Below are 27,386 nucleotides of genomic sequence, written 5' to 3'. Positions count from 1 at the left end.
CGCTCCATCAGCAGGGTTGGAGAGCCATGTCCTACAGGAGGGCAGCGCTCCATCAACAGGGTTGGAGAGCCATGTCCTACAGGAGTGCAGCGCTCCATCAACAGGGTTGGAGAGCCATGTCCTACAGGAGGGCAGCGCTCCATCAACAGGGTTGGAGAGCCATGTCCTACAGGAGGGCAGCGCTCCATCAACAGGGTTGGAGAGCCATGTCCTACAGGAGGGCAGCGCTCCATCAACAGGGTTGGAGAGCCATGTCCTACAGGAGGGCAGCGCTCCATCAACAGGGTTGGAGAGCCATGTCCTACAGGAGGGCAGCGCTCCATCAACAGGGTTGGAGAGCCATGTCCTACAGGAGGGCAGCGCTCCATCAACTGGGTTGGAGAGCCATGTCCTACAGGAGGGCAGCGCTCCATCAACAGGGTTGGAGAGCCATGTCCTACAGGAGGGCAGCGCTCCATCAACAGGGTTGGAGAGCCATGTCCTACAGGAGGGCAGCGCTCCATCAACAGGGTTGGAGAGCCATGTCCTACAGGAGGGCAGCGCTCCATCAACAGGGTTGGAGAGCCATGTCCTACAGGAGGGCAGCGCTCCATCAACAGGGTTGGAGAGCCATGTCCTACAGGAGGGCAGCGCTCCATCAACAGGGTTGGAGAGCCATGTCCTACAGGAGGGCAGCGCTCCATCAACTGGGTTGGAGAGCCATGTCCTACAGGAGGGCAGCGCTCCATCAACAGGGTTGGAGAGCCATGTCCTACAGGAGGGCAGCGCTCCATCAACAGGGTTGGAGAGCCATGTCCTACAGGAGGGCAGCGCTCTATCAACAGGGTTGGAGAGCCATGTCCTAACGTATTGCACAAGCTGAATGCAGGTATTTACTTAAAATGTAGCGACAAATTTATAACATCAAATCAAATTTTATTGGTCGCATACGCATATTTAGCAGATGTTATTGCGGGTGTAGTGAAATGCTTATTATTAAAATATAAACTCAGTAAAAAAAAAGAAACGTCCTCTCACTGTCAACTGTGTTTATTTTCAGCAAACTTAACATGTGTAAATATTTGTATGAAAATAACAAGATTCAACAACAGACATAAACTGAACAAGTTCCACAGACATGTGACTAACAGAAATTGAATAATGTGTCCCTGAACAAAGGGGGGGTCAAAATCCAAAGTAACAGTCAGTATCTGGTGTGGCCACCAGCTGCATTAAGTACTGCAGTGCATCTCCTCCTCATGGTTATTTGGATTTTTACGAATTATCTTTGAAAGACAGGGTCCTGAAAAAGGGACTTTTCTTTTTTTGCTGAGTTTATATTGAAATGTATTCAAAAAAATATAAGAAATTGTTTCAATAGTATTGACGGTATTGAAAAACTCAAATCTAGACATCGAAGCCAGTTTCACTGTGTTTTTTCGTTGTTCCCTTCTAATCAGGGATTGATGTAGAACAGGGACACCAGGTAGGTGCAATTAATGAATCAGATAGAGCAGAAAACCAGTAGGTTCTGGACCTCGTATGGTAAGTGTTGAATACCCCTGGTACATACAGTATACCATCCAAACCTATCTGGGAGGAAGAAAGTGTTTGAATGAGAAGATAGATAGGTAGAGAGACAGAGATAAACAGACAGAGGGAGAGAGACATGGGGAGAGGGAGAGAGACAGAGAGCGATAGAGAGAGAGGGGGGGCGATCAGAGGGATAAATATAGACAGATATGGTATTTTCTATTTTCTTGTAGAGTAAATAAGCCTGTCAGCACTGATGTTTGACGTGAGGGTGTGTGTGTTACAAAGACAGTCTGAGGGAGGTAGTTGATGGGAGATGTAGCGAGAGGTAGAGAAAGAGTGGGCTATATAAGATAGAGAGATACAGCAGAGAGAGGAATGAGAGGGAGGAAGAAAGAATTGGTATGAGAGAGAGAAGATGGGTAGAGAGACAGAGAAAGGGGGAGACAGAGAGAGACAGCGAGACAGAGAGAATTAGAAAGAGAGAGAGAGAGAGAGAGGGGCGATCAGAGGTATAATATAGACAGATATGGTATTTTTCTGTAGAGTAAATAAGCCTGTCAGCACTGATGATTGGCGAGAGGGTGTGTGTGTGTGTGTGTGTGTGTGTGTGTGTGTGTGTGTGTGTGTGTGTGTGTGTGTGTGTGTACCATAGCTGTTTCAAAGTAGCATGTTGTTTTGTTGCACATTCGACATTGAAGGAAAATCCTGTATGAGATGTAGCTTTGAAAGGCAGACCTGTAATTGGTGCATTCTGCGACACGTAGTGGGAGCTTAACTGTAATTGGTTAATGGGGTATGGGATTGGGAGCATGTGAGCTGTACACACACGCATTAACCCAAACACGCGCATAAATCCAAACACATACTGTACACACACACACCACACACACACACACACACACACACACACACACACACACACACACACACACACACACACACACACCCTATATAGCCCCAGGATAATATCCCACCAGTACATACTGTACAGCAGGGATCATCAACTAGATTCAGCCATGGGCATATTTTTTCTTGAGCGGATGGTCGAGGGGCCAGAACATAATTATAAATCATTTGTAGACTGCAAGAAGCCCAAACAGATATAATATTTGACTAAAACATAATCATTTCAAAACTTGCTTATATTTGCATACAATCACATCACTATGAGCTGATTTGCTGGTCTTTTTACAGTCTTTTATGTCTAACAAGTTACATTTTGCTCATTAAATCTTAGGGGGGGGGGGGGGGGGCAAATAAAATCCCCCGCGGGCCAAATTCGGCCTGCTGGCCGCCAGTTGGGGTACCCTGCTGTACTGCATGCCTGCATTAACTAGCTGTACAGCTGGTCTGGCCTATGAACACAGACTTGTCTGTCTGTGCTGCTAACACACAGACTGTCTTTATAACACACACACACACACGGAATAAGCTTGAGAACCTCCAACCGGACAGGAGGAGAGGGGGAGCCCAGATACTTCACACCCAGGGAAAGAGCATCCAAATTGGGCTTTCAGAGAGCAAAACCCCCTCTCTCTGGAACTATTCTAACACAGCTTGACATGACACAGCAAAACAAAAGCTTGCACCACAACTGGGCACCTGACAAAACGCTAACACACACACACACACACACACACACACACACACACACACACACACACACACACACACACACACACACACACTCTCTGTTCTCTGTCTTTATCGGTGTGTCCACACTTGAACTTTAACCTATGAAACTTCTGAGCCTCAGATCTAAAAGAGTGTTTATGAACATGAAATCATGTGCAATTCTAACAGCCCATCATTTGGAGGGGGTGATTCTAGTCATTTGATGTTCAGCTGTCTGTGGATCAACAGGCCCAGAACTTTCACAACTTCCAGCTCCATGCCACTACCAGAGCTATCTAAAACCATTTCAGAGATGTACTATCTTTCCCTAGTGATACCGCACCAGAGCTATCTAAAACCATTTCAGAGATGTACTATCTTTCCCTAGTGATACCGCACCAGAGCTATCTAAAACCATTTCAGAGATGTACTATCTTTCCCTAGTGATACCGCACCAGAGCTATCTAAAACCATTTCAGAGATGTACTATCTTGCCCTAGTGATACCGCACCAGAGCTATCTAAAACCATTTCAGAGATGTGCCATCTTGCCCTAGTGATACCGCACCAGAGCTATCTAAAACCATTTCAGAGACGTGCTATCTAAAACCATTTCAGAGATGAGCTATCTAAAACCATTTCAGAGATGTACTATCTTTCCCTAGTGATACCGCACCAGAGCTATCTAAAACCATTTCAGAGATGTGCTATCTTGCCCTAGTGATACCGCACCAGAGCTATCTAAAACCATTTCAGAGATGTGCTATCTTGCCCTAGTGATACCGCACCAGAGCTATCTAAAACCATTTCAGAGATGTGCTATCTTGCCCTAGTGATACCGCACCAGAGCTATCTAAAACCATTTCAGAGATGTACTATCTTGCCCTAGTGATACCGCACCAGAGCTATCTAAAACCATTTCAGAGATGTGCCATCTTGCCCTAGTGATACCGCACCAGAGCTATCTAAAACCATTTCAGAGATGTGCTATCTAAAACCATTTCAGAGATGAGCTATCTAAAACCATTTCAGAGATGTACTATCTTTCCCTAGTGATACCGCACCAGAGCTATCTAAAACCATTTCAGAGATGTGCTATCTTGCCCTAGTGATACCGCACCAGAGCTATCTAAAACCATTTCAGAGATGTGCTATCTTGCCCTAGTGATACCGCACCAGAGCTATCTAAAACCATTTCAGAGATGTGCTATCTTGCCCTAGTGATACCGCACCAGAGCTATCTAAAACCATTTCAGAGATGTACTATCTTTCCCTAGTGATACCGCACCAGAGCTATCTAAAACCATTTCAGAGATGTACTATCTTTCCCTAGTGATACCGCACCAGAGCTATCTAAAACCATTTCAGAGATGTACTATCTTTCCCTAGTGATACCGCACCAGAGCTATCTAAAACCATTTCAGAGATGTGCTATCTTGCCCTAGTGATACCGCACCAGAGCTATCTAAAACCATTTCATTTGATGGCTATTATCTTGGCCTTTTTCATATCACAGATCAGTGGTTCTCAGACGGATTTGGAAGTTTTCTTGTGAGTAACCTAGTAAACAAAAACAATGTTTCAAGCCAGGATCTGCCGCTGAAGGAATCAGCCTTGAGCTAAAAGTTTGCAGAGGCTTTATCCCAACAATTATGATATTCTTTTTTTTAATCATTGAACAATTGCTGGAGACCCACAGGAATGTGTATGACTTTGTTCCAGCCTTGCACTAACTAACAACAACTGCTTCAACTAATCAACTTATGATCAAACAGCTGACTGTCATAAATCCTTCAACCCCGATCCAAGTATGCCTTAGGTACTTCAAGGTTTTGAGTTGATATTTTTTTGCTCAGTAGAAACATAGTTATTAGCATAGTAATATTGTATAGGCTGTGTTCAAAGCTAGTCTGCCCTCTTGATATGAAAAGCATATTGTACCATCTGTCTCCTACCGTATTGGTCTCATGATCATTTGACAGTGTTCAGCCTTGCCATACTGATAATAATATCCATCTTGGTAGTATTCCACAACCCCAGCCTCTGACTCTAGAGAGATATGGTGTTGACTCTGTATGCATGAACACAGGTGGTTGGTCAATTACATGTGAATATTCATGAGCAGTTCACCACTCCTCATTAATGATTCAAACAAAATGGCTGCCAACAAGTAGCGGGGAAAATCTCAGAGCACGGGAGGGAGGAGTGAAAGTGTGTGTGTGTGTGTAACGTGTGTGTATGCCTCACGATTCCTCCCACACCCCACCCCTCCCCTCCTTACCCTCCTTGCCCATACTCAATGGGGCATGACTGCTCTAATGGCAGAGCCTGGAGAATTAGTTGTGCTTCTTATTTCGTGTTGTCGTTGGTTAGTCAGAGCACAATTACCCAAATGTCACCTCCAGAGCTTCATCACGGGGGGAAATGGACTGGAACAGAACGACATCTTGGCTTTAGCCTCAGGGAAAGAAGGGAAGGAGGATAAAGGAGGAGGGAGCAGAGAGGAGTGGAAGCATTGGATCGGAGGAAGGGAAGGGTAGATGCTGTGGGAGGGTCAATTGAAAGTGAAAGTTTGTGTGTGTCAAGAAGTATTTTCTGGTGTGTGTGTGTGTGTGTGTGTGCGTGCGTGCCTGTCTGTGTATATTTGGTGTGTGTGTGTATGTGTGTGACTGCAGGAGCCCATGTGTTTACCCTGGGAGTCGATAGCTATTACTGCTAACCACTTAGCGGTGACAGCTAGCCGTCTGTCTCCTGCCCTGTACGTGATTGCAGGCCTCTAAGCCTCATCGCCACTATATTAAGACACCCAGCTTTCAAAAGACCCATAATATCCCTGTCTGTGGGCTCCTATATTCGCTGTGATATTGTACAGTACATAAGAGTCCCTTACTATTCTAGCTGTTTGGTAAATGTAACTGCATGGGGACAGATTGCTACTGTGCTGCGTCTTCCCCCCCCATTGACGTTTCCTGTTGTGCTGAAGAGGTTTCATTATGCAGTATGTGTAGCCTATGTGTTTCTGCAGCACACACAGAGACACAGTGGCTGTGAATGGTCCGTTTGAGGTGATCTTACATTGTGAAGGGGAGAGGGCGAGAAAGAGAGAGGGCGAGAAAGAGAGAGGGAGAGAGGGAGAAAGAGAGAAAGATAGATTGAAGAGTACATTTAAGTAGATACACTGACAGGGGAAACTGCAAGGCTAAGACAATGCATACTGTGAGACAGTTATTTTTGGTGGACGCTACTGACTTAGTCATCATCTCTGAGGACAAGTTAGTAGTTCCTATGTCATCCCTATGTCATCCCTAAGTCCCTATGCCCCAGCCAGGTAGGTCTGCAGTAACAGACAGTAAGGAGATAGATCTGCTTGTTGCGCTGCCAGCTAACTCTGCAGCGTAGGACAGCATGCGACTGGGCTAGGGTTGAATACTGGGAACCGGGTTACTGAGATTTACTGAGATTTCCTGCCCAAACTCCACTCCCTTTTCCCAGGATAAATAACTGCGAGAAACCGGTATATTATAATAAATGATTTCTAATGAACAGCATGCCATGAAATGGAACTATTAAATGATATGCAATGTCTAAATCTTGCTTCTCTACAGCCTTCTCTCTGCATGATCAATCATCAACGCTCAGGGTGGGGACAGACAGTGCATCTCAGTACGGAGCGCAGTTTACAACACGTTTCATCTCATCACGGTAACTCTTTATCTGTGACAGATAGGCCTACATTTCCTGCAACATAGTCTATGCTACAGTAATATATAGACTGAATGTGCGTCTGATTTACACATCTCCATCTAGCTTTCGGAGGTCACCTTATTTTTGAATTGGAAAGATAGTTTTTTTGTTTTAAAGCCTATCACTGGAATATCATTGCTTTAAATCAGAGTGCATGTGTGCACTCTCTCGCAGTCTCTCTCTCTCTCCATCAATTCCATTCAAATTGCTACCAAAATAGATAATCCTGTTCAAGAATCTACTAGAAAATCTACGGCAAGATCTAAAAATGGTTGTCTAGCAATGATCAACAACCAATTTGACAGAGCTTGAAGAATTTTGAAAGGAATAATAGGCAATGCACAATCCAGGTGTGGAAAGCTCTTATAGACTTACCCAGAAAGACTCACAGCTTTAATCGGGCTCCCGAGTGGCGCAGTGGTCTAAGACACTGCATCTCAGTGAAAAAGGCATCACTGCAGTACCTGGTTCAAATCCAGGCTGCATCACATCCGGCCGTGATTGGGAGTCCCATAGGGTGGCGCACAATTGGCCCGGCGTTGTCCGGGTTTGGCCGAGGTAGGCGTCATTGTAAATAAGAATTTGTTCTTAACTGACTTGCCTAGTTAAATAAAGGTTCAATAAAACCACTGCCAAAGGTGCTTCTACAGAGTAGTGACTCAGGCGTGTGAATACTTATGGAAATCTGTATTTCATTTTCAAAACATGTTTTCACTTTGTCATTGGGTGTGAAAAAAGATATATTTAATACATTTTGAATTCAGGCTGTAACACAGTAACATGTTCAATCTTGGTTTCATCAGACCAGAGAATTTCTCATGGTCTGAAAGTCCTTTAGGTACCTTTTGGCAAACTCCAAGCGGGCTGTCATGTGCCTTTTACTGAGGAGTGGCTTTGGTCTGGCCACTCTACCAAAAAGGCCTGATTGGTGGAGTGCTGCAGAGATGGGAGAACCTTCCTGAAGGACAACCATCTCCACAGAGGATCTCTGGAGCTCTGTCAGAGTGACCATCGGGTTCTTGGTCACCTCCCTGACCAAGGCCCTTCTCCCCCAATTGGTCAGTTTGGCCGGGCGGCCATTTCTAGGAAGATAATTGGTGGTTCAAAACTTCTTAAATTTAAGAACGATGGAGGCCACTGTGTTCTTTGGGACCTTCAATGCTGCAGAAATGTTTTGGTAACCTTCCCCAGACCTGTGCCTCGACACAATCCTGTCTCTGAGCTCCACCGACAATTCCTTCGACCTCATGGCTTGGTTTTTATGCTCTGACATGCACTGTCAACTGTGGGACCTTTATATAGACAGGTATGTGCCTTTCCAAATCATGTCCAATCAATTTAATTTACCACAGGTGGACTACAATGAAGTTGTAGAAACATCTCAAGGATGATCAATGGAAACAGGATGCACCAGAGCTCAATTTCGAGTCTCATAGCAAAGTGTCTGAATACTTATGTAAATAAGGTATTTCTGTTTTTTATGTTTCATACATTTGCAAACATTTGCAAATGTAATACATTTTAGAATAAGGCTGTAACATAACAAAATGTGGACAAAGCCAAGGGGTCTGAGTACTTTCCGAATACACTGTAGCTAGCTTTGTTTTTCTGTTGTGCGAAATGTGTGGTAGCTTATAATGTATATCAAAGGCTATGTCTTGGATAACGGCACAATCATTTGGGTTTTTTGGTGCTTGGGATCATAAAATGTAATGTATGGCTCATAAAATGTCTTTAATGTATGGCTCATAAAATGTCTTTAATGTATGGCTCATAAAATGTCTTTAATGTATGGCTCATAAAATGTCTAATGTATGGCTTATCAGGCCCAGGTAGCATCAGGCTTGAATTTTCATGCTGATCAAAACTCTAATCAATTCCAGACATATTGATGTGCTTTATACGCTTCCAATTTTGTCTCTTTATACGCTTCCATTTTTGTCTCTCTCACACTCTCTCTCTCTGTCTCTTCTTGTTTCTTTTCTCTCTCCAGAAAAGAGAGAGTGTGAGTGGCTCCCAGTCATGTCCCATTACAGATCTGAGTGATTGGGCTAAATGCAGGAATCCCTGATTCCCCCCAGCCGTCCTCTGATTAGTTTAGTTAGCACTCCTCCTGAGCTGACCCCTGGAGAAATCTCACCTCTGAAGTCTGTGTGTGTGTGTGAAGGAGTGACTCAGAGTGACTGTCCTTGTAGACTGACATGAAGAAGCTCCACACACACCAGAGATGTATACAACTGCATGTAAGTTTCCTTTACCCATTAGAAGTCAATCACACAGCAAAGTCCAACCAAAAAACCAACCAACCAAACAGCCTAACTCTCACCAGGAGTGATTCAACCACAGTTACCATGACAACCCACCGCTGACTCACCACCTTTTTACTGGGAGTGTGGTAGAGGCACAGTTGCCAGGACAACCCGTGGTGTAGCCCACCATGGTATTGGTAGAGAGTAAAATGAGAACCCTGGGCACGGTGCTGCGATGGCTTCGGCAGTGACGGCTTAGAACTGAAAGGAGTTTTGCTTTATTGTACAATTTCAACATCTACGACTGTGACGGTGTGGCCAATGGTAACGGAGATGACTGTTGTTACGGAGCTGACCATTGTTGTTCCTGTTATTACTTCATTATATACAGTACCGGTCAAACGTTTGGACACACCTACTCATTCCAGGGTTTTTCTTTATTTTTACTATTTCTACATTGTAGAATAATAGTGAAGACATCAAAAATATGAAATTCCACATATGGAACTCTATGAAGCATTTATTTGGGCTGCAATTTCTGAGGCTGTTAACAGTAATGAACTTATCCTCTGCAGCAGAGGTAACTCTGGGTCTTCCATTCCTGTGGCGGTCCTCATGAGAGCCAGTTTCATCATAGTGCTTGATGGTTTTTGCGACTGCACTTAAAGAAACTTTCAAAGTTCTTGACATTTTCCGTATTGACTGACCTTCATGTCTTAAAGTAATGATGGACTCTCATTTACTTTGCTTATTTGAGCTGTTCTTGCAATAATATGGACTTGGTCTTTTACCAAACAGGGCTATCTTCTGTATACCACCCCTACCTTGTCACAACACAACTGATTGGCTGAAATGCATTAAGACGTAAAGAAATTCAACAAATTAACAAGGCACACCTGTTAATTGAAATGCATTCCAGGTGACTACCTCATGAAGCTGGTTGAGAGAATGCCTAGAGTGTGCAAAGCTGTCATCAAGGCAAAGGGTGGCTATTTGAAGAATCTCAAATATAAAATATATTTTGATTTGTTTAACACTTTTTCGTTTACTACATGATTCCACATGTTATTTCATAGTTTTGATGTCTTCACTATTATTACACAATGTAGAAAACAGTACAAATAAAGAAGAACCCTTGAATAAGTAGGTGTTGTAAAACTTTTGACCGGTAGTGTATATTCAAAATCTACAGCAGTGACGGTACTGACAACGGTGACGGAGGTGAATGTAGTATACAGAGGTTGTTGAACAGGTGGTTTGGGTGTGTCCTTACCGTTGAGGGGGCAGGCGTTGAAGAGGCCGATGTCCAGCGAGCAGGGTTTGCGGGTCACGGCGGTGGTGACGGACTCATACGGATTGTCCTCATCCTCTGGTAAGAAGACGTCAAGGGAGGGTGATGGTACGATCTCCGCCGAGCGCTTCGAGTCCTGATAGGGGGAGGGAGGGAGAGAAAGAGAGAGCGAGAGAGAGAGAGGGAGGAACATGGTGAGAATGTCATGGGTAGTTTCACGTGTGGAAACGACAGAATATTTGTGTGTATGTACATTGACAAGCACGGCCAATGTTCAATGTATAACCTTGAACGTTGGATCAACAATGTTTGTTTACTGCCCTTGGTACCATCAGATCAGACAAACAACCCATCATCATAACTCATCCACCTCAAGGACACGGTTCAATTTAAACACTGTTCAGGCCTGCTCCCCTGCTGAATCTAAGAATTTGATTGTACTGCAATTGATTTAATATGCACAGGCACGACCAGATAGAGGAAAACACAAAAAAATACACTAAAATACCCCAATTTTGCAACAAAAAAATAAGCAATGACAGAGAAAATAGAAAATACACAGAAATACACAGATTTAGCAACAAAATAATAAGCTATTAGGCAAAACTGTGACAGTATGTTTTATTCTTCTCTCTTTCTTTATAACCCTGTGTAACCAGATGTTGATATAGTAGAAAGACTGGAGACCACATATCCCAGGGTCCCCCTCTACTACTGAGAGGAGATAACCATCACCCTCGCTGAGGCCTCCGGCCCGTCACATGACATAGGGCAAAACCAGACAGCATGACGGCCTCAAGCGTGGTTTCTGAGAAAAATAGCGTGTTGCTCCCTTCAAGTCAAAATAGAAGAAACCATGAGATCATGACTCCATTGCAACTGAGCCAAAATGGCTGATGTCCTGTGTGCAACCAGTTTCATGTTGTTCTATTCCTGTGACAGTATGAAAAGGTTGAGACCCAGCGGGTTGACAGAAAAACCCTTGGAACTAAATGTCCCTGTCTATATGGCATATGTGCACCCATGCCAAATGAAAACACAACAGTGAGCAATGGAGGGCGCAGGAAAGACAGACATTTCTCACCAGAGACACATGGGCAATAGATGCCTGTGTTTCCCATAATGCACCACTCCATCATCATTACTGAGACGTCGCCCAGGTCACCCCACCATATTTGGTTGCCGTGGTACCGCCGTGGCGACGGGGGCGTGGCGTTGTCCATGACTCACCCATGGTGTGTTAATTTCCCCTGAACCCTATCGACTCACCCCTCCTCTCCAACCTCATTGTCTACTACATTACCCAGACACCACTGGGCCATCAATCACGCACTGAACGCATGCAGAGAAGATTAATCATCATCTTTGATTGAATGATCACTCCCTAGATAATCTGTCTCGTGTATACACACACACACACGTTCACTACTCAATGTGTCGTAGTACACTAGCTAATATAAAACTTCAGTCTGTGTGCTCCTTTTCTCACACACACACGTGTTGCACAGACACACAACCACACACACATGTTCACTACTCAATGTGTCGTATGACACTAGCTATTATAAAATTTCAGCCTGTGTGATCCTTTTCTCACACACCCACGTGTTGCGCGCACACACACACACACACACGTGTTGCGCGCACACACACACACACACACACACACACACACACACACACACACACACACACACACACACACACACACACACATACACAAAAGACCAGCAGGTCTATTGAATGAGTCACATTACTCTAGCCCATGTAAAGTACCAGCCGGTGAAGTCACACGTGGTTTCACACAGTAATAGTATGGTACGGGTTAACATTTCACCTCAATATGCTTACAGTCATCAGAAGTAATTACACTCCATAAAAAACTAGAGACAAAAACTGTGGCCCTGCGAATTGAGTCCCCTTAACAGTTACAGCCAAAACCCTTTATACTGGGATTTCCTGATAGATGAAGAACCCAAGAGAGACTGTGTCCCAAATGGCATCCTATTACCTATATAGTGCTCTACTTTTGACTGGAGCCCTAATGCATGTGCCCTGGTCAAAAGTAGTGCACTATAAAGGAAACAGGGTGCCAATTGGGACGCAGCCTTTCTCTGGCGCTATCATGGGTTCCCCTTCTGGGGCTTATTAGACAACTTGGGTTCTTTGTGCAACCCATCTCTGGATGCAGTGGTCCAGAGGGAGAAGACAGGAATGCCTCTGTCTTTATCCTCCACATCAAACCCTCTTTCTCTTTTCTCATTCTCTATCCTCTCTGACTTCCTAATGTACATCATGTTCCCTCCCTGTCACAATATCCCTTTCATCACTTTTCTCCCGCTCTGTCTGCTCTTATTTCACGTTCTCTCTCTGTCTTTCTCTCGCTCTCTCTGAAACACTTTTTTGCATAAATCTACAAACCAATAACCCACTCTCTGGCTTTTTATTCTCTCTCTTTTTCTCTTCATCCCTGAAGTTTACTTGTCTGCCTGTATAAAGAACACACCAGCACCTCAGCCTCTCCCTCCTCCTCTCCCTATCTCCCTTCCACCCAGCCATCTCAGGGAGAGCGGCAGTGGAGGAACTCCAAACTTACTACGGAGAGAATAAAACAGACGAGAGCAACGCAGCGATGAACTGAGAGAACCAGAGAAAGAGAGAGAAACAGATGAAAGCCTAGTGGATACACTCCAACTTACTTCAGAGTAACTACAATAGTTTTACTGAATCCCGAGGAAAGGAAGGTGGAAAATGAGTTCGAGAAAAGGGCTGGTTCAGAGGAAGGGAAGGAAGTATGCTACAGTGGGTTTGAAGCAGGGATTTCCTCCCTCTCTTTCAGTCTCCCTGTCTCTCTCTCAAACACAATTTTGTTCTATTTGTTCTCCTATCTATCTAAATAGGTAAAAGTCATTCAACTCAAAGCGAGAGCCATTCTCTACTACCTCAGACGCTTTAGTCCCCCACTCCCCAGTCCCCACCTCTCCAGGCTCCCACTCAATCAGAAAGTGTGTAAAAGGCCAGCGCACCAGAGACGCCACACCACCATCTGCATACCAAGTCAACTCAGAGGTGCTAAGGCAGTTTGTGTTACCTGTTAATAGTTGATCCCACCTCCACTTCCTGGTGTAAGGGGTGAGAAGGTTGAGTAGGTTCACGCAATGAGCTCCATGTCCAAACACAAACAAGACGGTGTCTTAAACACACACTTCCTCTCTTTCCCTCTCTCTCCCTCTCTCCTCCCTCTCTCCTCCCTCGCTCTCCCTCTCTTTATCTGTGGAGAGATAGGACACAGAGGAACTTGTGTGTCTGCCACAGGAAGGGAACAGACAAAAAGAGTCCTCCTCCGGCCACTAATTAGCAGTCTCTTAGCAGTGTGTGTGTGTGTGTGTGTGTGTGTGTGTGTGTGTGTGTGTGTGTGTCAGGCTGGTAACCCAAATAGGAAATCTGTTGATACTACAGTCACGTCCCTGGAGCTACCATCCTGCAGGACATGTGACTCTGACCCGTTGTGTTCTGTGTGTGTGCTTGCAGACTTACAGGTTCTTTTCAAAAAGTTCATCTTATTTTTTCATTTCTTGACCAAAATAATACAACAATAAAGAGCAAAACAGAACAGCCACTTTTTTCATTCAATCTCTCTTCCTCCCTCTCTCATTCCACATATCCCACTCCTCCTGGTTTCCGTCCCCTAAGCACTGTGCAAACAATCTCTCTCTCGCTCATTAACCCACTCCTCTTTCCCTCACTCCCCTATCCCTGCCTAACAGACAGTCCAAGCAGTTCAGACTGCAGCAGATATGAAGGACGCTGTACTTCATTGGAATTTCCTCATATTTGATTAGAGGAGGGGGTCAGGAACCATCGTAGAGGAACGGACAATAGTCCCTCTGAGACCATCCCACAACACAATGGGGGGGGGGGGGTGAGAGCAAGAGGGGGGAGAGATAGAGGGGGGGGGGGGCGAGCGAGAGCGCGACAGCCTCTAAGAATGGTATTTTACTCAGAGGACAGCTAATCCTAGAGAAATCAGTTACCTCAGCATTAGCTTACTGAGCTCACCCCAGAGAAATCCTCTCCTTTCAGGAAATCACTCCACCTCCCCAACATGGCCTCCCTGAGTAGAGCCGGTGCCAGAAACAGTTTCCCTGAGCATCATTACTAAACCCATGGACTTGAGAAAACTGCTAGAGCAGGGCCCACAAGGTACACAGCCATGGGGAGTGCTCCATATCACTCAGGTATATGGTCATTTTGTTAGAGAGTAAGGGCTTATTCAGGACTGAGTATGGATGAAGAATCAAGACTATTGATCTATTGGGATTATATTTGATTTCCATTTCTTCAGTGCAAAAATGATGATGATGGTAATGGTGATGACAACGACGATGACAATGGTGAAAACGATAAGGATGAGTTATCATAATTACCATGTAATTATCCATTCCACCGTAGCTCTTCCCAGGATAGAACTGCCTGATTTGGACACAGTGATGACATCGGCATTCATTACTCCTGTAACATACTGTACACACCTGCTCTTCATTAACAAGGGCGTAACTATAGCAACCAGTTGAGTCATCTGAGCACAGAACATCTGCAGTCTCCAGAGTAGAACATCAAGGACAGCCTCTTCATCAGAACCTCAGGCAGGTGCTCCAACCAACTGATCAACTTTTCTCGTGAACGTTCGCCTTTCATTTCGGTCTTGAGAAAGGCCTTGCAGCCGAAATCTCGATATTACAGTTTGAGATGCAATGAAATCTTCAAGAGATACAGAAAATGAACCCAAGAAAATGTTTACCACTGATCAACGAGCACATTAGGTTCTACTCACACTAACACTGATCTGAAATCTGCTTGTGGATTGACTGACACAGTGTACATCAAATCATTGGTTCTCATCACTCTGAACTAGATAAGACAACACAAACGGATCTGGGACCAGGCTAGTGTCCTTTCTTGCATCTACTGATACTAGGGGAGCGATTATTTCGCATTGATAGATTACTTTATACAGAAAACCACCTGCCAACTCCCTCGTTTAGCTAGTGTAGGTCTCTAACTTGTTCCTCAGTCCTCGTTTAGCTAGTGTAGGTCTCTAACTTGTTCCTCAGTCCTCGTTTAGCTAGTGTAGGTCTCTATCTTGTTTTTCAGTCCTCGTTTAGCTAGTGTAGGTCTCTAACTTGTTCCTCAGTCCTTGTTTAGCTAGTGTAGGTCTCTAACTTGTTCCTCAGTCCTCGTTTAGCTAGTGTAGGTCTCTAACTTGTTTTTCAGTCCTCGTTTAGATAGTGTAGGTCTCTAACTTGTTCCTCAGTCCTCGTTTAGCTAGTGTAGGTCTCTAACTTGTTCCTCAGTCCTCGTTTAGCTAGTGTAGGTCTCTAACTTGTTCCTCAGTCCTCGTTTAGCTAGTGTAGTTCTCTAACTTGTTCCTCAATCCTTGTTTAGCTAGTGTAGGTCTCTAACTTGTTCCTCAGTCCTCGTATAGCTAGTGTAGGTCTCTAACTTGTTTTTCAGTCCCCGTTTAGCTAGTGTAGGTCTCTAACTTGTTCCTCAGTCCCCATTTAGCTAGTGTAGGTCTCTAACTTGTTCTTCAGCCCTCCGATGACACCAAGCACCAGTATCCAGCGGCCATTCCTATAATCATGTGATGCAGATTATATACTGCAGAAATGCCACTTTCCAAGGAGATGATTTCTGCCTCCACTTGGATTCCACAGCAACTTCCTTACCACTTGTGAGGAACAGAGCTGAATCATAAAATATGACAAGTTGTATATTAGCTGGTTATGAAGGCCTGGGGTGACTCAGTCAGTATGACTCTCTAGGAGGGACCATAAAGTATATATGACGCAGTGGGGACCCTTAGTATGTGTGGTAGGGGCCTCCCTCTCTCTGTGGAGAGGAAGAGGATTTATGACCTTTGTAGAGTGGCTGTATGGTCCAACTGTTAAATCATACCAGAGAGAGAGAGAGAGAGAGAGAGAGAGAGAGAGAGAGAGAGAGAGGCAGAGAGATAGGTAGACAGGGATGCCTAGGAGAGGAGAGATGGGTTAGAGAAAGGAGAGATGGGTTAGAGAAAGGAGAGATGGGTTAGAGAAAAGAGAGAGTTCCCAAACATGCCACTTTCACTGCTGTCACCCCAAAACCACAACATTTAAATAGGTATAATTTAAAGGAGAGATGACATTAACCATAATAAACTACAACGCCCTTGAATACTGCCTTGAAGCTAAGTGGACTTCTTGTACAATGGCTTGGGACTTTGAATAAGTGCACTAAAGAAGACTGGATATGCATAATATGTTTATTTTCTCCTATCACAGCCATTTAACTTACTTATGTTGTATGTATGGGGGACAAAAGAAGGGGGGTAGTCATTCAAAAAACATGTCAATCACTATTATTTCACACAGAGTGAGGCCATATAATTTATCATGTGATTTGTTAAACCAAATCTGACTTCTGAACTAATTTAGGCTTGCCTAAACAAAGGGGGAGAGTAATTATGCAACAACTATATTTTATTTCTTTAAGTTTTATTAACTTGTAAAACCCCAAAAAATAAAAAATTATATATATATTTACTTTTCACTTTGTTATGGAGTATTTTGTGTAGATCAATGACAAAAAATTGCTATTAAATCTATTTCAATCCCACTTTGTAATGCAACAAAATGGAGGTGTAGACTTTCTATAGGCACTGTACAGTATCTAGAAGGATATCTTGGAAACGGTGTGCTGCACATTTAAACTTAGCGTACTTATCTGGAGTTAATTGCATATTACTGATGAACATTAGTTGCAAAGTAGAACCCCCATAGGCTAATACTGTATTGCGTCATCTAATAGCATCATAGCCAACATTAGCAACGCCAGCCGAGACTGAACTTTAGCAGTAGACAGTGAGTTGTGAGAAAATGCTGACTTGACTAGAAGGACTGGGTAGCCAGTGGGAACCAATCGCATGCTAACTGTATTAGCTAATGTATGAATATTTAACATGGAAATGCCAGGGAAGATGAATAGTGTTGCACATAAACATTAGCGACGGTAACACAATCATAAACTAACTGTGTTGGTCGTATGGATTATGAGAGAGTAATGACACACATGGGTAAGCATGCATACACACACACACAAACAAACGTGTGCTCATAAGCACACACATACACACAACCACCTGCGTGGACACACACACACACACACACACACACACACACACAAAAATATGTGATTATGCTGAAAAAGCATAATCACATATTTCTGATGAAAAGTCATCAGAGTGCTCAACAAAACAGTGTCTTGTCTACACTCGGTTAGGTGTTTTTATGAAATAGATTACATTCAATCGTTTTTAATAATAGCTAAAGTTTGTATTTCTACTGGTCCCATGACGGGGTCAGCCTTTAGGCCGACCCTGTCAGTTTGTGTCCTGGATTCCTGCTAAGTAGCAGTTAGCCTGCTCCGTTTTCATGATGACTAGCAGCTAACGGTAGCAGTGCTATCCCACCAGTGGTTTTATCCAAAGCTGGAAGATGATTTCCACAAGATGCAGATCAGGTGGAACTGGAAAATGGACAGGGATTTGTCTGCCCTAAATGTACCACCATCAAGCATCTTACGGAAGAGATCCTCTGGCTGTTAGCTCGGCTGAGAGAAAAGGAAACTTGCTTTCTAAGTACACAGACCTTGTTGTAACGCAGTCAAACCTAATCTCAGTTTTAAATGCATCCTATAGCAAAGCTGTATTTGTATTTATTAGGGATCCCATTAGCTGTTGCAAAGGCAGCAGCTACTCTTCCTGGGGTCCAAACACATTAAGGCACTTATTAAAGAAAAGATAAAACAGTAAATCATATAACATTATTACACCACTACATATCTACAATACAACATGTATAACACCACAATACAACCATATTACAATGCACGTGTGTGTAGAGTGCATGTGCAAGCACTTGTGTGTGTATGCGTGTATCTGTTCCTGTGTGTGTCTCTTCACAGTCCCCGCTGTTCCATTAGGTGTATATTGACCTGTTTTTTAAATCGGATTCTACTGCTTGCATCAGTTACCTGATGCGGAATAGAGTTCCATGTAGTCATGGCTCTATGTAGTGCTGGTGTAACAGTGTAGGTTCCGTCCCTTGCACACATCAACAACTGACACCCCACGAAGCATCGTTACCCATCGCGCCACAAAAGCCGCGGCCCTTGCAACGCAAGGGGAAACCCTACTTCAAGTCTCAGAGCGAGTGACGTCACTGATTGAAATGCTATTAGCGCGCACCACCGCTAACTAACTAGCCATTTCACATCGGTTACACTGGGCACCTCCCATAGTCTGTTCTGGACTTGGGGACTGTAAAGAGACCTTGTGTCATGTCTTGTGGGGTATGCATGGGTGTCCGAGCTGTATGCTAGTAGTTTAAAACAGACACCTCGGTACATTCAGCTTGTCAACATCTCTTACAAAAACAAGTAGTGATGAAGTCAATCTCTCCTCCACTTTGAGCCATGAGAGATTGACATGCATATCATTAATGTTAGCTCCCTGTGTACTTTTAAGGTCCAGCCGTGCTGCCCTGTTCTGAGCCAATTGTAATTTTCCTAAGTCCCTCTTTGTGTCACCTGACCACACGATTGAACAGTAGTCCAGGTCGACCAAACTAGGGCCTGTTGGACCTGCCTTGTTGATATTGTTGTTAAGAAGGCAGAGCAGCACTTTATTACGGACAGACTTCTCCCCATCTTAGCCACTGTTGTATCAATATGTCAATAAGTCTTGACCATGTCGATGTGTCGGGCAGCGTTGATCCGTCCCAATCCAACGGACAGATGCTAAGCTCAACTCCATGGCCCATGGGAGACCGGACACTCGCAAGGCGTAGGAGATCGGGGAGGCATTCTGGCCACACATCTATCCGAGAAGATCGGATTCAGCTTGTAAACAGCTTTGCCCCGTTTGAGACGGACCTACCAGCCCCAGGAGTCAGCATGGATCCTGGGTGTATACCAACAGCCCCCCACGCCACCACAGTTCAGCAGGTCGTTTTCCCATCGGATTCCATCACGACCACCATTATTGTGGGCAGCTCGGTGGTGAGAGATTTTGGCCTGCCTACGGTCTGTGCCCAACCAAGGTCCACTGCTACCCAGGAGCCCGTGTCCATGACAACAACTCTCTCCTGCCCACAGTTCTGGCCAACTACTCCAATATTGACACCATCATCATTCAGGTAGGTTTTAACGACCTTCGTTTTAAGCAATATGAGGAACTGAGGGAGGACTACAAACAATGTTGAAGACCCTCGCTACCACAGGGAAGATAATGATCATCTCTGGCCCCCTCCCGTGCTACCGAAGGGGTTGGGAACGTTCCAGCCGACTCTTTGCCCTGAATGAGTACCTGAAGAAACAGGAATGTCTCCTTTTGTGACAAATTTGATTTGCTGTGGGAGCAACCAGCACTTTTTAAAAGAGACGGGATTCAGTCTAACCACAGGAGTTCCAGGATTATTTCCAGCAACATCAAACTGTTTCAGAGACTGACAGACAGGGTCTGGTAGTGCTCCAGTCCCAGCAACATCAAACTGTTTCAGAGACTGACAGGCAGGGTCTGGTAGTGCTCCAGTCCCAGCAACATCAAACTGTTTCAGAGACTGACAGACAGGGTCTGGTAGTGCTCCAGTCCCAGCAACATCAAACTGTTTCAGAGACTGACAGACAGGGTCTGGTAGTGCTCCAGTCCCAGCAACATCAAAATGTTTCAGAGACTGACAGACAGGATCTGGTAGTGCTCCAGTCCCAGCAACATCAAACTGTTTCAGAGACTGACAGACAGGGTCTGGTAGTGCTCCAGTCCCAGCAACATCAAACTGTTTCAGAGACTGACAGACAGGGTCTGGTAGTGCTCCAGTCCAAGCAACATCAAACTGTTTTAGTGACTGACAGACAGGGTCTGGTAGTGCTCCAGTCCCAGCAACATCAAACTGTTTCAGAGACTGACAGACAGGGTCTGGTAGTGCTCCAGTCCCAGCAACATCAAACTGTTTCAGAAACTGACAGACAGGGTCTGGTAGTGCTCCAGTCCCAGCAACATCAAAATGTTTCAGAGACTGACAGACAGGGTCTGGTAGTGCTCCAGTCCCAGCAACATCAAACTGTTTCAGAGACTGACAGACAGGGTCTGGTTGTGCTCCAGTCCCAGCAACATCAAACTGTTTCAGAGACTGACAGACAGGGTCTGGTAGTGCTCCAGTCCCAGCAACATCAAACTGTTTCAGAGACTGACAGACAGGGTCTGGTTGTGCTCCAGTCCCAGCAACATCAAACTGTTTCAGAGACTGACAGACAGGGTCTGGTTGTGCTCCAGTCCTTCCTGTCAGAATAAACAACAGAGGACTTGGAAACCATATCAATTCCTATAGAAATGGCTGGTCATTTATTTTTATTTAACCTTTATTTAACTAGGCAAGTCAGTTAAGAACAAATTCTTATTTACAATGACGGCCTAGGAACAGTGGGTTTACTGCCTTGTTCAGGGGCAGAAGGACTGATTTTTACCTTGTCAGCTCGGGGATTCGATCTAGCAACCTTTCGGTTACTGGCCCAACGCTCTAACCACTAGGCTACCTGCCCGAGCTGTTCCTGTGTGTGTGTGTGTCTCTTCACAGTCCCCGTTGTTCCATTAGGTGTATTTTGACGTGTTTTTTAAATCTGATTCTACTACTTGCATCAGTTACCTGTATAGGCCACAAAAGTACTGCCCCACTTTCTTTACTGATTTCTCTGAACTATTTTCTATTGTGTTGGGCAATTTTAATATTCATGTTGACAAAGAGACTGATGCCAAGGCCATTGAATGTATTCATCTTTTGAACTCTATGGACTTTATCTAACATGTTACCGGGCTCACCCATAACCGCGACCATACTCTGGACCTGGTTATTACCAAGGGGCTTTCTATTGACATGTCCTCTATTGTTGATGCTGCTTTATCTGATCACCACTCCATATTTTTTACTACCTTGTTGCCCATAGTGCAGTGTAATACTGAACGCATTATTAAGAAATGCCATCTTAACTCTGACGTTGATACAGATGTTATTGAGTGTATGAACAATACTCCACCACCTATTCTGCCTTCTTCTTGTGATTTAGTTAATAACTTTAATAGCAAATTAAAGGCAACCATTGATGCCATAGCTCCAGTAAAGCTGAAAAAGGCCACATCCAAACAGAGATGAGGGAGGAAACTAACCCATTTAATTGAGCGGAAGCGGAGAAAGTCAAAGTTGCAGGTCCTTTATGATATTCCGTGAGAGGAACTTGGCATGTATAACAAGGCAATTAACTTGATCACTATTAATCTGAATAATTCAACAGTGCTCTTCTCAACTATTGATGGCCTAATAAATCCTACCCTCGCAAACCTATGTGAACTTTCCTCTACATCTAAATGTGATGAGTTTGCGGCATATTTTAGAGATACTCAGCCTAATGTTTATTATCAGTCAAGCAAGACCTGATGAGAAGTTTGATATGTGCCCTAGAATACCACGCAAATGCACTATGGATTTATGTTCCCTGGTTGGCACAGATGTGCTCAGGAAAGTGATATCACAACTTAAGCCTTCTACCTGCCTTCTCTATCCTATCCCCACCACCTTCTTCAAAACAGTTTTTAATTGCATATGTGAAGACGTGAAAGCAATTGTTAATCACTTCACAGGCACTTTCCCCACTGCACTAAAAACTGCTATGGTGAAACCCCTTCTGAAGAAAAGTAATCTAGATTCTTCAGCTCTCTGCAATTTTCAGCCAATCTCCAACCTTCCATTCTTAAGTAAAATCCTTGAGAAATTGGTTTTCAACCAGCAATTTAAAAAAATAATTAGTGGCAAAAAAATGTTTAATCCAATGTGGTATTCGGGCCCACCACACCACAGAGACAGCCTTAGTTAAAGTGGTAAATGATCTTAAAACCAACACAGATGCCAAACAGCTCTCTGTCCTTTAGGACCTCCTGTAAGACCTATTTAATCAGTCGAGAGTTGTGGCGTTCCACAACGTTGGATTTTGGGTCTGGTACTGTTCAGTTTATATATGTTACCCCTTGGCAGCGTTATCAGAAAGCACAGCATTGATTTTCACTGCTACGCAGACACAACTTTATATTTCTGTGTCAGCAAAGGATTTTAGCTTTACGGATCATTTGTTAGACTGTATTAGTGATTTAAATACTTGGATGGCTCACAACTTCCTCCAACTAAATCAAGACTAGAACAAGGTACTTATTGTTGGAGCCAAAACACAGAGAGAAAATCTGGGGGCACATTTTAATTCAAGGGCAATACAGATAAAACACCAGGAAAAAAAACGAGGTGTTATTTTATATTCTAAACAAACACTACGAATGTGACCAATATATTTTTACCACCTGAGGAACATTGTCAAGGTGTTGCCGTTTCTCTCTAAGGCTGCTACAGAGAGACTCATCCATGCTTTTATTACAAGCAGGCTTGACTACTGTAATGCTCTTCTGTCTGGTCTACCCAAGAAAGCCATTGGTCAATTGCAAAACATACAGAATGCTGCAGCACGGGTACTGACCAAGACCACATCAACAGGACATACTACACCGGTTTTAAGGTCTCTGCACTGGCTGCCTGTGAGTTTTAGAATTCATTTATATTGGTTTGGAAATCAACCCACGATTGCGCACCTCAATACATGCCAGACATGCTTCTAAGTTATGAACCCAGTAGGTCACTTAGGTCCTTTGGTACTGGCCTTTTAACTATCCCAAAGCCTAGGACCAAGAGGCATGGAGAGGCAGTTACTATGCCCCCAGCATCTAGAATAGTCTGCCAGAGAACCTGAGGAGGGCCAAAACTGGACATATTTAAAAGAGATCTTAAAACATACCTTTTTAGCTTTGCTTTTCCTTAGGGTGCTTTTTAGTTGTTCAGTTTTATTTTTATTAAAAAATAAAACAATTATCCTCTTAGGTTTGTTGTAATGTAAATATATTTTTATTTTCATCGTTTTTTCATTGTGTTGCATTCCATGTCTGAAAGCTTGATTTGATATTTAATGCATTCTCCATAAATATTAGCCATGAGGAATTAATGTAATTACACACAAACACACGCACACTTATCTCCACTCATCTTACATTTTTTACATTTGAGTCCTTCAGCAGACGCTCTTATCCAGAGAGACTTACAGTAGTGAGTGCATAATGTGGGAATCGAACCCACAACCCTGGCATTGAAGGCGCCATGCTCTACCAACTGAGCCACATGGGACCCACAATACCTCCTGAACAGCCTTCCTTCAACTGCATTTACATGACTTTTACATTGTAACGTTAGTCACTTAGCAGATGCTCTTAACCCTAATTACTCCTGTAAGTCACTCTGGATAAGTGCCTTGCTCAAGGGCACATGTTTCACCTAGTTAGGGTTTCGAATCAGCACATTGGAACACTCCAACCAGTGTGTTCTATGGAGCAAACCATCACACAAGACATCCAGGGGATGTTTCTCAATTATCAATTTAAACAGCATTTGACATGCTTCTAAGTACGGTAATGGAATATTTTGAACTTTTTTGTCACGAAATGCGCTCGCGTGTTACCCTTCGGATAGTGACCTGAAAGCACGAACAAAACGGAGGTATTTGAATTTAACTATGGATTATTTGGAATCAAAACAACATTTGTTGTTGAAGTAGAAGTCCTTGGAGTTCATTCTGACGAAGAACAGCAAAGGTAATCCAATTTTTCTAATAGTAATTCTGAGTTTAGTGAGTCCCAAACTTGGTGGGTGTCAAGTTAGCTAGCCTGTGATGGCCGAGCTATGTACTCAGAATATTGCAAAATGTGCTTTCGCCGAAAAGCTATTTTAAAATCGGACATAGCGATTGCATAAAGGAGTTCTGTATCTATAATTCTTAAAATAATTGTTATGTATTTTGTCAACGTTTATCATGAGTAATTTAGTAAATTCACCGGAAGTTTTCAGTGGGTATGCTAGTTCTGAACATCACATGCTAATGTAAAAAGCTGGTTTTTGATATAAATATGAACTTGATTGAACAAAACATGCATGTATTGTATAACATAATGTCCTAGGTGTGTCATCTGATGAAGATCATCAAAGGTTAGTGCTGCATTTAGCTGTGGTTTGGGTTTATGTGACATATATGCTTGCTTGGAAAATGGCTGTGTGATTATTTGTGTCTATGTACTCTCCTAACATAATCTAATGTTTTGCTTTCGCTGTAAAGCCTTTTTGAAATCGGACAATGTGGTTAGATAAAGGAGAGTCTTGTCTTTAAATTGGTGTAAAATAGTTGATTGTTTGAGAAAATTGAATTGTGGTAATTTAGTTGGTTTTGTATTTCGCGCCGTGCGATGCCATTGGCTGTTGGCTAGGGGTTTTGCAGGCGGAAATCCGCTAGCGGAACGTCTGTCCTCAACAGGTTAACCTGTTAGGGCTAGGGGGCAGTATTTACACGGCCGGATAAAAAACGTACCCGATTTAATCTGGTTATTACTACTACCCAGAAACTAGAATATGCATATAATTATTGGCTTTGGATAGAAAACACCCTAAAGTTTCGAAAACTGTTTGAATGGTGTCTGTGAGTATAACAGAACTCATATGGCAGGCAAAAACCTGAGAAGATTCCTTACAGGAAGTGGCCTGTCTGACTAGTTCTTGTTCTTCTTGACTCTCTTTATTGAAAACTGAGGATCTTTGCTGTAACGTGACACTTCCTACGGCTCCCATAGGCTCTCAGAACCCGGGAAAAAGCTGAATGATGTAATTCCAGCCCCTGGCTGAAAAACATTAGCGCCTTTGGTAAGTGGTCTATCAGAGGACAATGAGACTGAGGCGCGTGCACGAGGCGACCCCATGTTTTTATTTTCTCTCTCTTTGTACTAAAACACAGATTCCCGGTCGGAATATTATTGCTTTTTTACGAGAAAAATGGCATAAAAATTGATTTTAAACAGCGGTTGACATGCTTCGAAGTACGGTAATGGAATATTTAGAATTTTTTGGTCACGAAACGCGTCGGGTGCGTCACCCTTCTTTACCCTTTCGGATAGTGTCTTGAACGCACAAACAAAACGCCGCTATTTGGATATAACTATGGATTATTTTGAACCAAACCAACATTTGTTATTGAAGTAGAAGTCCTGGGAGTGCATTCTGACGAAAAACAGCAAATGTAATAACATTTTTCTTATAGTAAATCTGACTTTGGTGAGGGCTAAACTTGGTGGGTGTCTAAATAGCTAGCCCTGTGATGCCGGGCTATATACTTAAAATATTGCAAAATGTGCTTTCACCGAAAAGCTATTTTAAAATCGGACATAGCGAGTGCATAGAGGAGTTCTGTATCTATAATTCTTAAAATAATTATGTTTTTTGTGAACGTTTATCGTGAGTAATTTAGTAAATTATGCTAGTTCTGAACGTCACATGCTAATGTAAAAAGCTGGTTTTTGATATAAATATGAACTTGATTGAACAAAACATTTATGTATTGTATAACATAATGTCCTAAGATTGTCATCTGATGAAGATCATCAAAGGTTAGTGCTGCATTTAGCTGTGGTTTGGGTTTATGTGACATTATATGCTAGCTTGAAAAATGGGTGTCTGATTATTTCTGGCTGGGTACTCTGCTGACATAATCTAATGTTTTGCTTTCGTTGTAAAGCCTTTTTCAAATCGGACAGTGTGGTTAGATTAACGAGAGTCTTGTCTTTAAAATGGTGTAAAATAGTAATATGTTTGAGAAATTGAAGTAATAGCATTTCTAAGGTATTTGAATAACGCGCCACGGGATTCCACTGGCTGTTACGTAGGTGGGACGAAATCGTCCCACTGGCCCTAGAGAAGTTAAATCAATTTTTATGCTATTTTTCTCATAAAATAGCAATAATATTCCAACCGGGCAACGTTGTTTTCATTCAAAGGCTGAAAGAAAAAAATTGATTAGTCTCATAAACGCGCATCTCAGTCTCACTGTCCCCAGGCTGACCACTTAAAAACTCTGCTGCTGTACTTTGCCCAGAGACAGCAGACACCCCATTCCACTTTCTGGTGGCTTTAGAGAGCCAATGGAAGCCTTAGAAAGTGTCACAGTACAGCACAGATGCTGTAATGTCGATAGAGATGCAACAGAAGGACAACAAATTGTCAGACAGGGCACTTCCTGTATGGAATCTTCTCAGGTTTTGGCCTGCCATATGAGTTCTGTTATACTCACAGACACCATTCAAACAGTTTTAGAAACTTTGGAGTGTTTTCTATCCAAATCTACTAATTATATGCATATTCTAGTTTCTGGGCAGGAGTAGTAACCAGATTAAATCGGGTACGTTTTTTATCCGGCCGTGAAAATACTGCCTCCTATCCCAAAGAAGTTTTAAATAACAATCACATATGAAAAATATTAAAGTGTATTAAAGTCTGTATAAGAACAAAGTGGAAAGTTATAGTTGATCTTGGTTATGACTGATATGAAACTCAAACATCTGACCCCACTTCTTCCTCATCCTCTGTTCCCCAAGACTCTCTTTTATCAGACCTCCAGAACCTCTGTTCTTTTCCCCTCGAGGACACAGTTATCTGCAACCCTGAGGGCAACACACACACACTCCCAGCGGTTCTAAGACTCCCAAGGGTAGCGCCTGACAATGTCAGCAGAATGTTCTAGCGAGATGACGAGAGGATGGCTGGGCGTGACAAGGTCACTACAGCTTACTATGGCTGCAGCATTGGACACTCTTCCAGCTCCATTCATTTACCCTGGATTCTCCCAACCTGCACTGGCTTTTGTTGTTGTTGAATTGAACCTTTATTTAACTAGACAAGTTACAATGACGGCCTGCAATGGTCCAACCCAGACAACGCCGGACCAATTGTGCACCGCCCTATGGGACTCCCAATC

General features: G+C 43.4%; 1 protein-coding gene across 3 annotated transcripts in view; it reads right to left on the bottom strand.

The window, feature by feature from the left end:
- The window catches only part of anks1b (ankyrin repeat and sterile alpha motif domain containing 1B), a 332,396-nt gene that overhangs the window by 161,211 nt on the left and 143,799 nt on the right, over positions 1–27,386 (bottom strand). For all 3 annotated transcript variants that reach the window (XM_082977782.1, XM_082977781.1, XM_082977783.1), the window contains exon 12: positions 10,395–10,548. In XM_082977782.1, coding sequence (XP_082833908.1) covers positions 10,395–10,548 — 154 coding nt within the window. The remainder of the gene's footprint in view (positions 1–10,394; positions 10,549–27,386) is intronic.

Source organism: Salmo salar, chromosome 07 (genome assembly GCF_965601325.2).
Source record: "Salmo salar chromosome 07, fSalSal1, whole genome shotgun sequence".
Classification (NCBI taxonomy): domain Eukaryota; kingdom Metazoa; phylum Chordata; class Actinopteri; order Salmoniformes; family Salmonidae; genus Salmo; species Salmo salar.
The sequence above is the reverse complement of the archived record's forward strand: the minus strand, read 5'-3'. Positions and strand labels throughout refer to the sequence as shown.